Here is a 16201-nt window from a genome sequence, read left to right on the forward strand (position 1 = left end):
AGAAGTTGTGGGGAAAGACTTTGGGCTGCTATGAGAAAAACACATTATGGAATTGGTTGCCAAACAACCTTGAGTCCACCCAAATAAGCCTAACCACAGTTAATGAAACCAGTTTTATTCCTGAATCTGCCTTCTCAAGATTACATTCAATTCAGTTTATAAACTAATAATGTACATGTTGTTGTTGTTAAGTGCTCTAGACTCGGTTCCCACTCATGGTGATTCTGTACAACAGAATGAAGCACTGCCCTGCCCTGGACAACGATCCTCATCATCCCCACTATATTTGAGTCCATTGTTACAGCTAATAATGTACACAGCATATTTATATTTCACTCATCTATATTCAGGTTTTGGAGTTGTGGTGTGGCGCTGTGGGTTAATGCCTAGACCAAAGATTGGCAGTTAAAGTTTACCAGCTGCTCCTTGGAAACCCTATACAGGGTTGCTATGAGTGAGAATCGACTTGACAACTTAACAACAACAACAATTCAGTTTGAGAGGGACCAGCTCCTGGAGAAGGACATCATGCTTAGTAAAGTGGAGGGTCAGTGAAAGAGAGGAGGACCCCCAACAAGATGGACTGACACAGTGGCCACAACAATGGGCTGAAACCTAACAACAATTGTGAGGCTTGCTTAGGACTCGGCAGTGTTTTGGAACCGACTCGATGGGACCTAACTACAACAACATATTCAGTTTTGAACATGCTCTAAGGGGAATGCTCTTTTCTCTGCACTGAAATGCCATGGAGATATGAGAAGCCTGTAGAATTCTAACCTACATGTTCAATTAGCCTTTAAAAAAATTAGAAATTGGAGAAAAAGATCCTAACCCCCAGAGATATTTTAGTGGTCTTATTATGTCAGGTTTTGTAGAAGAATTGATGCATTTGGGTTATGGTGTTGGAGAAGAATATTAAAAGTACCATGGACTGCTAGAAGAACAAATGAGTCTATGTTGGAAAAAGTACACCTGGAGTGCTCCTTAGAAGACAAGATGGCGAGACTTCTCTCTTACGCTTTGTACATATTATCAGGAAGGACCAGACCCTGGAGAAAGACATCATGCTAGGTAAAGTGTCAATGAAAAAAGAGGAAGACCCCAACAAGATGGATTGGCACAGTGGCGGCAGCAATGGGCTCAAGTATAACACCAATTGTAAGGACGGTGCAGGACAGGGCAGTGTTTTGTTCGGTTATGTGTAGGGTCACTATGAGTTGGAATTGACTTGACTGCACCTAGCAACAACAACAGCAACAACAACACTATGTCAGGTTTAACTAGAGACGAATGTGGTGATGGTAGTTGCCATTGAGTTGGCTATGACTCATAGCAACCCTGTATAGGGTTTTGAGGCTGTAAATCTTTGTTGTTAGGTACCGTTGAGTCAGTAATGACTTATAGAGACCTTATACACAACAGAACAAAACACTGCCCAGTCCTGTGCCAACCTCACAATCGCTGGCTATGTATGACCCCATTGTGACTCCCATTGTACCAATCTATCTTGTGGGGGTCTTCCTCTTTTTTGCTGGCCCTCCATTTTACCAAGCATGATGTCCTTCTCCAGGGACTGGTCCCTCCTGACAATATGTCCAAAGTATGAGTGATAAAGTTTGGCCATCCTGGCTTCTAAGAAGCATTCTGGCTGTACTTCTTCCAACATAGATTTGTTTGTTCTTTTGGCAGTCCATGGTTCTTTTAATATTCTCCTCCAACACCATAATTCAAATGCATCTTCTATGTTCTTCTTTATTCATTGTCCAACTTTCACATGCATATGAGGTTATTTAATATACCATGGCTTGGGTCAGGTGCACCTTAGTCATCAAACTGATATCTTTGCTCTTGAACACTTTAAAGAGGTCTTGTGCAGCATATTTGCCTAATGCAATATGTCTTTTAATTTCTTGACTGTTGCTTCCATGAGTGTTGATGGTTTATCCCAGCAAAATGAAGTCTTCAACAACTTCAATCTTTTCTCAATTTATATGGATGTTATTTATTGATCCAGTTGTGAGAATTTTTGTTTTCTTTACATTAAGGTGCAACCCATATGGAGGACTGTGATCCTTGATCTTCATCACTAAGTATTTTAAGTCCTCTTCCCTTTCAGCAAGCAGAGTTGTATCATCTGGTTGTTAACGCAGTGTATCGCAGGTTGTTAACGAGTCTTTCTCCAATTCTGATGCCACAGTCTCCTTCATATAATCCAGTTTCTCAGATTATTTGCTCAGCATACAGATTGAATAAGTATGGTGAAAGAATACAATCCTGGTGCACACCTTTCCTAATTTTAAACTGTTCAGTGTGCCCTTGTTCTGTTGAAACAACTGCCTTTTTGTCTATGTACAGGTTCCTCATGAGCACAATTAAGTTTTTCAGTATACTTTCTCCACAAAGTCATCTATAGTTTGTCATGATCCACACAATTGAAAGCATTTGCATAGTCAATAAAGCACAGGTCAACATTTTTCTGGTATTCTCTGCCTTCAGCCAAGATCCATCTTATGCCAGCAATGATATCCCTTATTCCAGGTCTGCGCCTGAATCTGGCCTGAACCTCTGGTAACTCCCTGTCAATGTAGTTCTGCAGCTGTTTTTGAATTATCTTGAGAAAAATTTTACTTGCATGCAATATTAATGTTATTGTCCTATGATTTTTGCATTCCACTGGGTCACCTCTTTTTGGAATGGGCACAGATACGCGTCTCTCCAGTCAGTTGGCCAGGTAACTGTCTTTCCAAATTTCTTGGCATAGATGAGTAAGTGCCTCCAGTGCTGTACCAACCTCACAATCATTGGCTATGTGTGAGCCCATTGCGACTCAGTTTGTTGAAAGATATCAATGTGTATTCCATCAGTTCCTGGAGCCTTGTGCTTCATCAATGCCTCCAGTGCACTTTGGACTTCTTTTCTCAGTATCATTGGCTCTTCATCATATGTTATCTCTTGAAATGGCTGAAAATCAACTATTTCTTTTTGGTACAGTGACTCTGTGTAGTCCTTCCATCTTCTTTTGATGCTTTTTGCATCATTCAATATTTTGCCTATTGTTGTTATCCTTCAATATTGTAAGACGAGGCTTGAATTTTTTCTTCAATTCTTTCAACTTGAGAAATGCTGAGCATGTTCTTCCCTTTTGGGTTTCTAACTCCAGCTATTTGCACTTTTCATTATATTATTTAACTTTGTCTTCTGAGCTGCCCTTTGAAATTTCCTGTTCAGGTGTTTTACCTCCTAACTTCTTCCATTTGCTTTAGCATCTGTACCCTGGAAAGCAAGTTTCAGAGTCTCTTCTGACATCCATCTTGGTCTTTTCTTTCTTTCCTGTCTTTTTAATGACCCTTCGGTTTCTTTCTGTGTGCTGTCTTGATGGCATCCCACAACACTTAGGATATTTGTTCATTAGTATCTAATACATCACATCTGTTCTTGAGATGGGATTCAGGTGGGATATGTTCAAGGTTAGTTTGGCTCTCCTGGACTTGTTTTAATTTTCTTCAGCTTCAGCCTGAATGTGTATCTGACCCATAGATGGTCTGTTCCACAATCCCCTCATCTTTTTTTGCCATGAATGGTGGCCTTGATGGCTAGCTTTACATATTCCACAAATTTCCAGGTCGGCGGTCCTTCACCAGATGGTCAGTCTGGAATACCGGAGCGTCCAAGGAAATCTAAAGACCTCTGAAGGACATCCAGTTGTCACTGCTCGGTTCTAAACTTTTTAAGTTTCGTCTTTCATAAACTACAACTCCCAGAATGCAACGACGGAGGCCAAAGCTGATTGGTGGTTCAATTTGGCTGTTCGCTTTGTGGAAACTCACTGGAGCCAATTTAAATGAAGGGTGCGCCCCAGAAACCAATCCTGGAGAATTAGGGCGGATCCTCCGTGGCTTCCGGCTCCGGCTCCTTCCCTGGCCGACCGAGGCGACACTGCCCGACGGAGCGGCGGGAGCGAGGTGGGTCAGGGTTCGATCAGAGGTCGTGGGGGGAGGCGGACACAGCTTTGCGGAGAGTTCGGCGCATAGCCCTTGCCTTGTCACCGAGAAGGTGGAGGCTGTTGCTTTGCTTCCCAGACCCAGTGGGCAGCAAATGGAGCCCTGTGCCCCTCCACTCCGACCCCTGTTCCCCTCTTAGGCCCTCGAGGCTGAACTGCTATTCCCGGCCTCTACCCTCGGGCCTTTTTTTCTGTGAGCTTCTGAGTACACCACCCCTTGCCCACAAAGCCACTGACCGGAGCTTTGGACTCCGCCTTTCTGCGCCCACCCCTCCTTCCCAAGTCCTCCGGCATCTGTGGACCCCCTCCTGGCCTCTAGAACGCTCGTACTTGTGGACGCCGCCATTGGCTTTACCCTGCCCCGAATTTACAGCCCAGCTTCTTATTACTTGGTCCCCTGACACCTCTGTTTGCAGACTCCGACTTCGTTGATCCTCGCCATCTCTGAACCAGCATCTAACTCCTTTGTACAATTCCTGTCCACAAACACCTCACGTCTGGCCTCATCTTCCATCACCCTCAGTCCTTGATGTGGCCCCAGAGACCCTGAACCTTGGCCTCTCTGATCACTTCTAGCTTGGCCCCTTGGAGTCTCATTTCCTTCCACGTAATCCAGATCCCCTTCAGAACCTGTGATCTGCAGTCCCATCTTCTTGGCTCTTCTGAGCCCTGGCCCCTTCTTTTAGAGACAGAGGCTGGGTTTTCATTTATTCAGTTAATTCGACAAATATTTATTAATCATCTATGATACCTGGGGAGTTCTGGTGTGGCCTTGTAGGATAAGCATTGGTCTGCTAGCTGCATAGTTGGCAGTTCAAACCTGCGAGCTGCTCCTCGGAAACCCTATACGGGGCTGCTATGAGTCAGAACCGACTCGACCGCACTTAACAACAACAACATAGATGCCTGAAGTTCCTGGTTGGTGGTTAAGGGGTTGGATCTTTGAATCCACTCTTCCCCCATGATGAGCCTAAGAAGAAAGGCCTGGCCATCTACTTCAGAAAAATCAGCTGTTGAAAACCCTATGGAGTACACTTACACTTTGACACACATGAGAGTTGCTTTAGTGGCAACTGGTGTAATACATGCCTGCCATTGCTCTAAAAGTTTGAGTTACATTGGTAAATAAAACAATGTTCCTCACCCTCACAGAGCATGTATTTTAACAGGAGGAGGCAGACAACAAATAATAAACATAATAGATAAATAGAATGTTAGAAGGTATGGCTGGAGGACTCAAAGTATGGGAGGGTGTTGTAATTTTTAAAAAGGATGGACAGCAAATGGTGCCTTAGCATCAAGGAATAAGTTATTTACATCTTTTTAAATGAAGCAAGCCTGTAATATTTCACTACTTACCTAAAACCTTTAAGAAGTACTCTGCAACTAGGGTTGATAAACTCAGCCCACTTTCTTTTTTTTTTTTAAATAAAGTTTTATTGGAACACAGCCATGCTCATTTGTTTATGTGTTGTCCGTGGCTGCTTTCATGCTACAACCAGTAGTTGAATAGTTGAGGTAACTGAGTAGTTATGACAGAAATGGCTTGCTACCTGGTCCTTTACCAAAAAAGTTGGATGATCTCTCCTCAAAGATCCAAGGTTCTATTGCCTGTTTGTATTTCACATTTCAGAAGATTATGTACAGCCTTGTACTATTTTTAAATTTAAAACATTTTTTCATTAACGAGTGTATAAAGGCTCTGTTCCATTCTTGTATACTTCACAGAGCTAGGACATGGTATATTCAACAATTGTAACGCAGCTGTCATTGGCTGAGTGGCTAGTATGTGCCACATGATACATTCAACATATGGTAGGCATTTTCTTAATACAAAGTCCTGCTGTGTTGGGAGGTATCACAATTTTAGTTATGAGGGAATTGAGGCTCAGAGTAATTAAATAACTTACCAAGAGTTACAAAGACAGTATGTGTCACTGTTGGGATTCAAGCCTACATCAGTCTTCCTCAGTGCTCTTTCCATTACTTTGTGTTGCTGTTTTTTTTAAAAAAAATTGCTGACTTGAAGGAATTATCAGTCTTTCATTTTCTGTTGTCTATGTTCTATCATACTTTGTGTTCCCTTCCCACATCTCTTTGTTCGTGTCACTCTGGACAGTGTCTCCTCCTGCCCATTCTGCCTTTTGAAATGCTAGTTTTCTTCAAGGCCCAGAGGAAATGCCCACCCCACTCTCCCTTCATCAGAACCAGTCCTTGGCTATAGAAAGCAAAAGAAATCTGTGCCACTCTTTTACTAATATGTGGTGCAGTGAGTGCATGCAGGTATGTATATGTGGGAGTGGAGAGTGTATTGTGTCTTTGTGTGTATGTAGTATGTGAATGTATGGCTGTATGTGGTATGAAAGTGTTGGTGTGTGAGACTGCTGGAAGAATGTGGCTGGCTGTGTGGTGCATGAATGGGAGGGCTGTGTATGGTATTGCGCGTGGCTGTGTATGGGTTGTCTATGTCTGCTCACTGTATGTGTGGTGTGTGATGTGTGTATGTGTGATGTGAGAATGTGGAGATGTGTGTGTGTGTGACTCTGTGTGTATGTGTGTATGACTATGTTTGGTGTTTGAGAGTATGTGGGAGGTAAGCATTGACCAATCAGAGCAGACATCAGCCCAGGCCCTGGAACAGGTTTTGCCCCATCCCAGCTGTGCCAGATGTTACTTTTCGTGGGGCAGTCGTAGAAGGGGTGTGGTGGTAGTATACAGGAGGATTCAGAGCAAAGCCTGTAAACAACAAGGAGAGCCTTGAGTGTTTATTAAGAGGGCCCGTGATAGTCATTTGAAAACAGGCATATAAATGGATATGTCTACGTAGAATTTTCCAAAAAAGATTAAACATTAGTTTCAGTTCATCTGCAGTTAGGCAGAGAAGTTGAACAAGTAGTCCCCAATTTACAACATATTTGAGTTCATGACAAACCGCACATACTTTGTGCGTGTGTGTGCTTTTCTTTCTTTTTAATATCTTATTATCGTGTTGTAGCATGTAATCGGCTAATGTTATCATTCTCAGATGTTTACTTGCAGTGTTCAAATACCAGATTTATAGAGATACTGATAATGAAAGCTTTTTTAAAAAACAGGTTTTCAACTTAGGGTGCAGTTTTAGAAATGAAACCCTGTCATAAGCTCCTTGATTTGCACATAAATTAGGATCTAGAGTTGGATTATTGTTGATTAGTGGTTTCAAGGAAAGTGTAGAGGGCCAGTGAAAAAAGAGGAAGCCCCTCAAGGAGCTAGATGGACCCCATGGCAGCAACAATGGACTTAAACATGCAACATTTCTGAGAACGGTGCAGAAGCCGACAGTGCTTCTTCTTGTTGTATGTAGGGTGTTGATGAGTCAGACTTGACTCCGTGGCACCTAACAATAACAACATTAAGGAAAGTGACATTATTCAAACTGTACACATATCTCTTGGAGGTGGACACAGTGCCTTTTGTTACTGTTTTGCTCTGGTGGGTAACTGTGAAGTACCTGTGAAAGTTTGTTACTTGAAAGTTTGTAAGTAAAGGCATTTCAATTAGTTGATTTTTTTCTTTTTCCCTTGATGATGGTTCCATCCTCTTCAGCCAGAATAAGCAATTCCCTGTGGTCTAGCCTGACACAAAGAATAAAGGTGTTGGCCGTTTGTGTTCATTCTCAGGGTTCAGAGATGGGCAGTGAAAAGGAGCAGTCTCCAGAGCAGCACCTGCCTGAGGAAGGGGACCTGGGTAAACCTTGGAGAGTGGATGACTCCGATGGGGAGAAAAAGCACAAGCAGGAGAAGCTGTCAGAGAGGCCAGAAGGAACCCACCCAAGAAAGCCATGGCGGAATGTCACTCCAGCTGAAGAGTCAGGGGACCCCACTGCACCTCCAAGGCCTGAGGTGGACGAGAAGCCCTTTATATGTGCCCAGTGTGGCAAAACTTTCAATAATACCTCGAATCTGAGAACACACCAGCGAATCCACACTGGCGAGAAGCCTTACAAATGTTCTGAATGTGGCAAGAGCTTCTCCAGAAGCTCCAACCGTATCCGGCACGAGCGGATCCACCTAGAAGAGAAGCACTACAAATGTCCCAAGTGTCAGGAAAGCTTCCGGCGGCGCTCAGATCTCACGACGCACCAGCAAGATCACTTAGGCAAGCGGCCATACCGCTGTGACATCTGTGGCAAGAGTTTCAGCCAGAGTGCCACGCTAGCTGTGCATCACCGGACTCACCTCGAGCCAGCGCCCTACATCTGCTGTGAGTGTGGGAAGAGCTTCAGCAACAGTTCCAGCTTTGGTGTGCACCACCGCACCCACACGGGCGAGAGGCCTTATGAGTGCACCGAGTGTGGGCGGACTTTCAGTGATATCTCTAACTTTGGGGCACATCAGAGGACCCACAGAGGGGAGAAGCCCTATAGGTGCACCCTGTGTGGGAAACACTTCTCACGGAGCTCAAATCTCATCCGACACCAAAAAACTCACATGGGAGAGCAGATTGTAAAGGATTCCAGCTGAAGGAGAGACCCAGTTAGAGAGTGAGAGACCCCAACCTAGTGTAGGAAGATCTCTAGGATCTGCTGCTGCTCCCCTTTACCTGAAGCCCTACATGCCACTTTGGAGAGTAGTTTTCTGTTGCTTCTGAAGCCAGAATCTCCAGGAAGTCCTGAAAAGGGACTCTAAGTAAAAATCCGTGTCTCTTTCCAGGACAGTTTTTGCCTTAGAATGTCAAAAGTTGGACCCGGTCTTGGCCTGACCTCTTTGGGGTGAAAAAGAAATAGGACAGGTTCAGAATATGCTCCTGTCATTAGGGTAGCAGCCCCCTGGCCTCTGAGGTGGCTGTCACTATCTAAAGGTCCTCCAAATTCCATGAGAACTGTGTGGGATCAGGGCATACCACAGTGGCTGCTAGTTCCCACCAGCTGGGCCCTCAACTTTGCTTCCAGATCTCTGGGCTGGGACGAAGAGCCTTCCCATCGGAAGGGGTCTCCGTGACCTGGAGAAGAAATTTGAAATCATGCCTTAGAAATTAAAGGGAAGACCTCAGGGAGCTAGGAACCAGGGACTTTCACGCTCCCATGTGTTTGTTATGTGTCCCTTTCCCTCCCAATGTGCACCTGTTTCCTCTGAGATTAGCAGTAAAATCCTTCAATGAAAAGGACTCGTGTACTTATTTGGGGGGCATCAAAGAAATTGGGAGTTGGGGAGCTTGTTCCACAGCAGCCACTCAGGAGAGAGTCAAACTCTTAAGAAAGAGAATGGGGTGGCTGCTCTGAAAAGCAAAGGAAAGCAGGTTGAGTCTCTGGGGCCTTTGAAAAGGATGAGAGAAAGGGAAGGAACTTTAACATTCATCATGTGACTTAAATTCTACTATTTGCATCTATAATCGCCTTTAGTTTTCCCATCTACCTTCAAGAGACTAAGGTGAGGAAGCAAAAATGAGGAAAGTTGAAATCATGTGCTGTAAAATTACATAGCAGGTAAGTAGTGGAGCCAGAATTCAAAGTTGGGCTTCTCTGATGCTGAACTGATGCTGTTTAAATACTACATTCACCTTGCTGGCTTCTGAAGGATGAGCCACATGGGCCACTTGCCTGGAACCGGGTAGTTATCTGGAGATAGGAGTTAGGTGACCTCCTCATGAGACTCTGAGCCATTAGGTCCGTAGAAAGTTTGTGCCACACATGTAAAGCATTTCAGCTTTGGATGATTAATTTATTACTCTGTACAAATGGTAGTTCCAAGAGGAGGGTGTAGGGTGGAGAAGCTGAGAGAGATCTTAAGACCCATAATGAAAGCCTCTGCCCTTAGTAGCAATAATTCAGTCTTCAAGACCAGGATAACTTGACAGGAATTGTGATGCCTTTCTGGTATGGCATCATGTGCCAAATTTCAATATGCTTTCCAGTGGAAATCTAGTGTTCTTCTAGCTTTCCTCCAGCAAATACAAAAGACAGGATTCCCTGGCCAATTTTATTTTGCCCTTTCTGAGCAAGTTTGTAGGTTTTTTGTGTTGATCCAGGCTTTTGAGTCCTGACTAGTCCATTTATTCACTCACCTAATTTCCTTAAAAAAATGTTTTAAGTTTTGCTTTTTTCTTTTTTTCCTCCCTCATAATATTGACACAAACACAAGGCCCCTGTATTCTCTGAGTGCAGAAGACTGACATATAAACTAATAGTTATAGAGTAGTTGTCATTACAGTTGTACCCAGAGTGCTTTGCTATAAAAGATGAACAGAGGTCCTGTAAATGAATGTGACATGGTCCTTCCTGCAAGGAGTTCATAGAGGAAAAACTCCCTTATAAACAGGGTGCTGGAGGAAAAGGGAAAACGAAATGATACTTGAATTTGTTCATGAAGAATAAGTTGTGTACCAAGTGAAGAGAAAGGGAAAATTACTCCCATGGAATGTTTTAGAGAACAGTGAAACTTTAGATGTAGAGTGTCCTGTGTGGGGAGCAGGTGAGGCTAGCAAGGTAGATAGGCAGTAACTAGAGTGTTGGGTGCCAGGCTAAGGGAATTGGAGTGTCAATTTAAAGCAGAGCAGTGACATGATCCTATGACATTAACCTTTCAAAAAGAACACTCTAGCTATAGTGGAGATGAACTAAAAGGGCCCAAATAAATTGAGAAAATGCTGTATGTGTAAGTCAAATAGCAGTTGGGGCCTGTCTGACCCAGAGAACCATATATGATTGCTTCAGAGTCTTGCTGTCTTAGGCTGGGCTTTCTAGAGAAGTGTGTGTGTGTGTGTGTGTGTGTGTGCACGCGCGTGCATGTGTGTGTGCAGTTTGGAGGCTGACAAGTCCCAAGTCTGGGTTAAGCATCAGACTCATGTGCTTGTAGGGGCTGAGCAGTCCACAAAAGGCAGGTCAGATGACAGTCTGTTGACTCACAGAAACTGAAGAATCCCAGAATCAGTAAATCAGACTACAGACAGCCTAAGAGGTCAGGTGATAAGCTGGATGCAGAATCCAGAGCAAGGAATAACTGCCAGAGCATATATATATTAGAAGTAGGTCATAACCCTTCATATCTTTATATCAGAATAAAGGCGTGACTTGAGTAAGAATGGAACTTCAGTCCTGCCTAGATCTGCCTCGTTAACATAAAGGTTAGGGTTTACAACACATAAAATGGAGAATAATTACGTTAAATCCTATAATGGAGGGCAAGCACAAAATACTGGGAATCAGCCTAGCCAAGTTGACACACTCACCACAGCCCACCCTATGTCAACTTGGCACATGTATTATTAAGTGCTTCTGACTCATAGCAACCCTGTATAGGGTTTCCAAGGAGTGACTGGTGAGTTTGAACTACTGACCTTGTGGTTCAAACCAACCTCATGGTTCAATGCTTTATCCCACAGTGCCATACCAGTACTTAAACCATACATAATCACTAAATAGAGATAATTATAAAGTCACACTTGTTCCTAACATGATACAACTAGTATATATACAATTCAAAATGCACTCGACCCATTTGTTAAGTGCCTTTGAGTTGGTTACAACTCAGTGACCGACCCTGTATAGAGTTTATGAGGAGTTGGTTTGAACCACCAACTTTGTGGTTAGCAGCCCAGTGCTTCTGGATCAGGACTTCAGAACCATTTACCTCATATTTTATAAGTAAATGAAAATATTTGATACACAAGGATAAAGGTTGCTTCTAGAGTCCCAGTTTATACATGCACAGGTTTATTCAAAACAAAAGATGTTAAACAAGTCTCTGCACTCAGCAGATGGCTGCAGACAAGTTTTCTCAGTAACACAGTTGTCTAAGTCTCCTTAAGTGCCTTAAAAAAAATGTCCAATCAAAATAGTGGCTTCCAAAGGGATCTGCTGGGCCAATTCAGTTCAAGCCAGAGACGTTTAACTCGGGTTATGGCGAGTGTTTTGAAACTCCAAAGAGGTCATCTTGTTAGATTTTCTTGAAGAAAACAGGATGATCAGGGTTCTTACGAAGTTTTTTAAAAATAGAAAATTGCTTTGGTGGGAAGCAGGCCAGGCAAGTTACACTGAGGAATCTTATTTCTGTCAACAATGCACCTCATTCTTCAAGGGTAGCAAGAGCTGTTTTACAAGAATTTTGTTGAGAAACCTTACCCCACCTACCCTATGGCTGTGACCTTGTCCCTTCAGACTTATTTATTTATTTTTTTTTGAAAAGGAGCATAATTTGAATTCCTTAAGGATGCCAAAACTGCCATTTTGATGTGTAATTGAAGAGCTCAGAATTCTTTGGTCAAGGGTTACAGAGATGCCTTCAGAAGTGTATAGACAAGGCTATTTGAGAAATAACAGCTTCACGATTCGATTTTTAGTTTAATAAAGGTTTCTATGATTTTGAAGTAATACTTTTTGACTTATCCGTGTGTGTGTGTGTGTACACATACATATATAATAAAACAAGGATGAAATACTCATAACAATAATTTCTGCAACTCATCATGTGGTCATAACTGGTATTTAGAAGTACCCTCTTTCACCACCCATTCTGTATTCCCTTTACCCTCAGTAGGCACCTCGGCTGGGTATGGTTCTTTGCATAGTGGGACAACCCAAACTTTCATTGCTGACGGGTCTGGACTATTAGTAGTCATGTCAGAATTGGGCCACCGTAGTTTTCAGTTGACTTTAATTATGGGACATAGTATTACCAAGAGGATCTCCTATATTCCACACATACTCTTCTTTACCTCCACTGTGTAACATCAATTCAATTTCTCTTTGGTAATCCGTGGTAATCCTACCAGCCAATATGGTAACTCCCTTTTTTGCTTGTTCCAGATGCATGAGGAGCTCAAAATGACCAAGTGGCATTTTTAAACTTCCAGTTCAATAGAATCAGTGTTATATTTCCTGGTGGGAGCATTCCTGTATTTGGAAATAAGACCTCTAGATCTGTAGAACATAGGCTTACAAGGACAGGAACCAGAATTTTTGTGAGTGGATCACTAGGGGTAATAGTTAATGATACCATTCCCATTTTCATCCTTTGATTCTTGGACCCATGAGTCCTGGCTATGGGAGAAAAAGCACTATATATTGGATGCTGGTTTAGAGCATAGACATCCTCCTGGAAAACATTGCCCCAGCTCTGTGAGGTATTACCACCTAGCTGGCGCTGTAATTTTGTCTATAAGGTCATTCCATTGTCTGCAAAGCTAGCTACTTCAGGATGATGGGGGAACATGGTAAAACCAGTGAATTCCTTGAGCATATAGGCCTATTGCTGTGAAGTGAGTCCCTTTGAGCTGAGGTAATACTGTGTGTGATACCATGAACGTGGTCTGTAACTCCGCAAATGGTAGTTTTGGCAGAAGCATTGTGTGGGGGAAGGCAAATCTGTATCTAAAGTAAGAGTCTATCCTATTAAGAATAAAATGCTACCGTTTCTATGATAGAAATGTTCAGTGTAATCAATTTGCCACCAGATTGCCAGCTGATCACCCCTAGGAATAGTGCTACATCAGGGACTCAGTGTTGGTATATGCTCCTGGTATACTGGGCACTCAGGTGTTTCTGTAGCCAAGTCAGGCTTGGTGAGTAGATTTTCTTAACGTATTGCTGAGTCTATGCATAAACTCCATTCATACCATCATGGCCACTTTGTTCATGAGCACAATGGACAATGAAAGAGTGGCTGGGGGAAGAGACTGAATACTTCCATAGAAGGTGTCATCCTAGCCACTTAATTGTTACAATATTCTTTTGAGGTCAACCTTGGATGAGCATTCACATGAGACACAAATATCTTCACTCTTCGGCCTGTTCAGAGAGATGTATCCAAATGCTTTTCCATACCTGCTTGTTATCAATTTTCCAATCATGTTCCTTCCAAGTCCCTGACATTCACCAAATCATTAGCCACAACCATTAATCATTATACAAGTGCACATCTTGCCTTCTTTCCTTCCAACCAAAGTGAGCAACCAGGAACACTGCTTGAAGCCTTGCCCATTGAAAGGATGTCCCGTTACCACTGCCCTTCAGGGAGGTCTTAGAAAGAGGCTGGAGTGCTGCTGCTGCCCATTTTCAAGTGGTGCATGCATATTATGCAGAGCACTCTGTAAACCAGGCATGAGTGTTCTCTTCCTCAGTCAACTAATCATAAGAAACTCCACATGAGGTCATATGTGCAGACTAGGAAGAGGAAGGTAACGGGAGGAGTAGAGACTGTGGGCATTTGGGTTACTTCCTCAGACAATTGACTGGTGCCTTCAGGACCTGCTCGAGCCTGGTCTTGTATATACCACTCCATTTAATGATGGAGTGCTGCTCTGCATGTCTAACTTTATGTCTTTGTGGGTCAAAAAACCCCTAGTTTATGATGGGCAGCTTAGGCTAAATGGTAACCTGGTGGCTCATATGTTAAGTGTTCAGTCTCTACTAAGGACACACAGCAAGCCAAAAGCTGTTTCTCAAAAGGAAAGTAATTATCTGCAGAGAATGGTAGGATTTTGCTCCAATATCTTAAGGGTCTTTACTGTGATTCACCAAAAGGATACTGCCAAAGACTTCAAACTGTATCTCTTATCTGCCACTGACAGTTCAAGTGCCATTGGACCAGCTAGATCATATGTCCCAAGTGGCAAAACAACTTGCATGGCAGCCTGTTGTAGAGCCTTCTCTTTGTTCTGGGCCCCATTCAAAACTAGTAGCTTTTTGAGCTACTTAGTAAATAGACCAGAGTAACACACTCTGATGAGGGATGTGTTACCACCATAATCCAAAGAGGAGGCCAGGTGTTGTGCCCCTATTTTAGTTATGAGAAGGGCCAGATGCAATAATTTACCCTTCACTGTAGAATATCTCTACATGCCCCACATCACTGGACACCTAGAGGTTTTACTGAGGTGCATGGAGTCCTGGTGTGGCGCTGTGGGTGAATGCGCCAGACTGCAAAGCTGTTTGAACTGCAAGGTTGGCAGTTCAAGCTCACCAGCTGCTCCTTGGAAACCCTATACAGGGTCGCTATGGGTCGGAACCAACTTGACGGCACTTAACAACAACAACCGAGGTGTCTGAATTTTGGTCAGGTTAGTTTCCTGTCCTTGTGTGGCACTGTAGGCTCAGACGGGACTGCTGACCACAAGGCTGGAGGTTCAAACCCACAGCCACTTCTTGGGAACGCTATACAGGGACACTATGAGTCAGAACTGACTCGATGGCACATAACAAACATGCAGATATTTTACCACTTGTCTAGAGTCATTGATGCTTCTTCCTTACTAGGTGCAATCAGCATTATGTCATCGATATGTGACATCTTGTGGAAAGGAAAGACGATCAAGGTAACTGAGGACTAAATTATGACATAGTGCTGGAAATGACAAATTGAAGAGGAATGATGTTGCATTCATTGTCAAAAAGAACATATCCAGTTCAGTCATGAGATGCAACACTGTCTGTGATAGGATAATATCCCTGTGTCTACTGGGAAGCCCAGTTAATACCACTGGTATTCAAATTTATGCACAACCACTAAAGCCAGTGAGGATGAAATGGAAGAATTCTACCAACTTCTTCAATCTGAAATTGATCAAACATGCATTCAAGATGTATTGATCATTACTGGTGATTGGAATGCAAAGGTTGGGAGCAAAGGATCAGTAGTTGAAAAATATGGCCTTGGTGATAAAAATGATGCTGGGGATTGCATGATAGAATTCAGCAAAATCAATGATTTATTCATTTCAAATACCTTCTTTAGACAGCATAAGAGATGACTATATACATGGACCTTGCCAGATGGGATACACAGAAATTAAATTGACTACATCTGCAGAAAGAGATGATGGAAAAGCTCCATCTCATCAGTGAAAACAAGGCCAGGGGCAGATTGTGGAACAGACCATCAGTGTCTCATATGCAAATTCAAACTGAAGCTGAAGAAAATGAAAATAAGTCCATGAGAGCCAAAATATGACCTCGAATATATCTCACCTAAATTTAGAGATCATCTGAAGAACAGATTTGATAGATGAAACACTAAAGACCGAAGACCAGAAGAGTTGTGGGATGACATCAAGACCATCATACAGAAAGAAAGCAAAGAGTCATTAAGAAGACAAGAAAAAAGGAAAAGGTCAAAATGGATGTCAGAAGAGACACTGAAACGGGCTCTCCAGCATAGAGATGCTAAAGCAAATGGAAGAAATGAGGAGGTCCAAGAGCTGAACAGAAAATTTCAAAGATCAGCT

The 16201-nt window shown here is 42.9% G+C and overlaps 1 protein-coding gene across 1 annotated transcript; it reads left to right on the top strand.

The window, feature by feature from the left end:
- The first annotated feature begins 6166 nt into the window (after nt 1-6166).
- ZNF691 (zinc finger protein 691) lies at nt 6167-8505 on the top strand. The gene is made up of 2 exons (XM_006839648.1): nt 6167-6198; nt 7656-8505. Exons 1-2 carry the CDS (start codon nt 6182-6184, stop codon nt 8503-8505), a joined length of 867 nt encoding a protein of 288 aa, XP_006839711.1. The 5' UTR covers nt 6167-6181.
- The last annotated feature ends 7696 nt before the right edge of the window (nt 8506-16201 follow it).

The sequence above is a fragment of the Chrysochloris asiatica genome, unplaced genomic scaffold, assembly GCF_000296735.1.
Source record: "Chrysochloris asiatica unplaced genomic scaffold, ChrAsi1.0 scaffold00026, whole genome shotgun sequence".
Classification (NCBI taxonomy): domain Eukaryota; kingdom Metazoa; phylum Chordata; class Mammalia; order Afrosoricida; family Chrysochloridae; genus Chrysochloris; species Chrysochloris asiatica.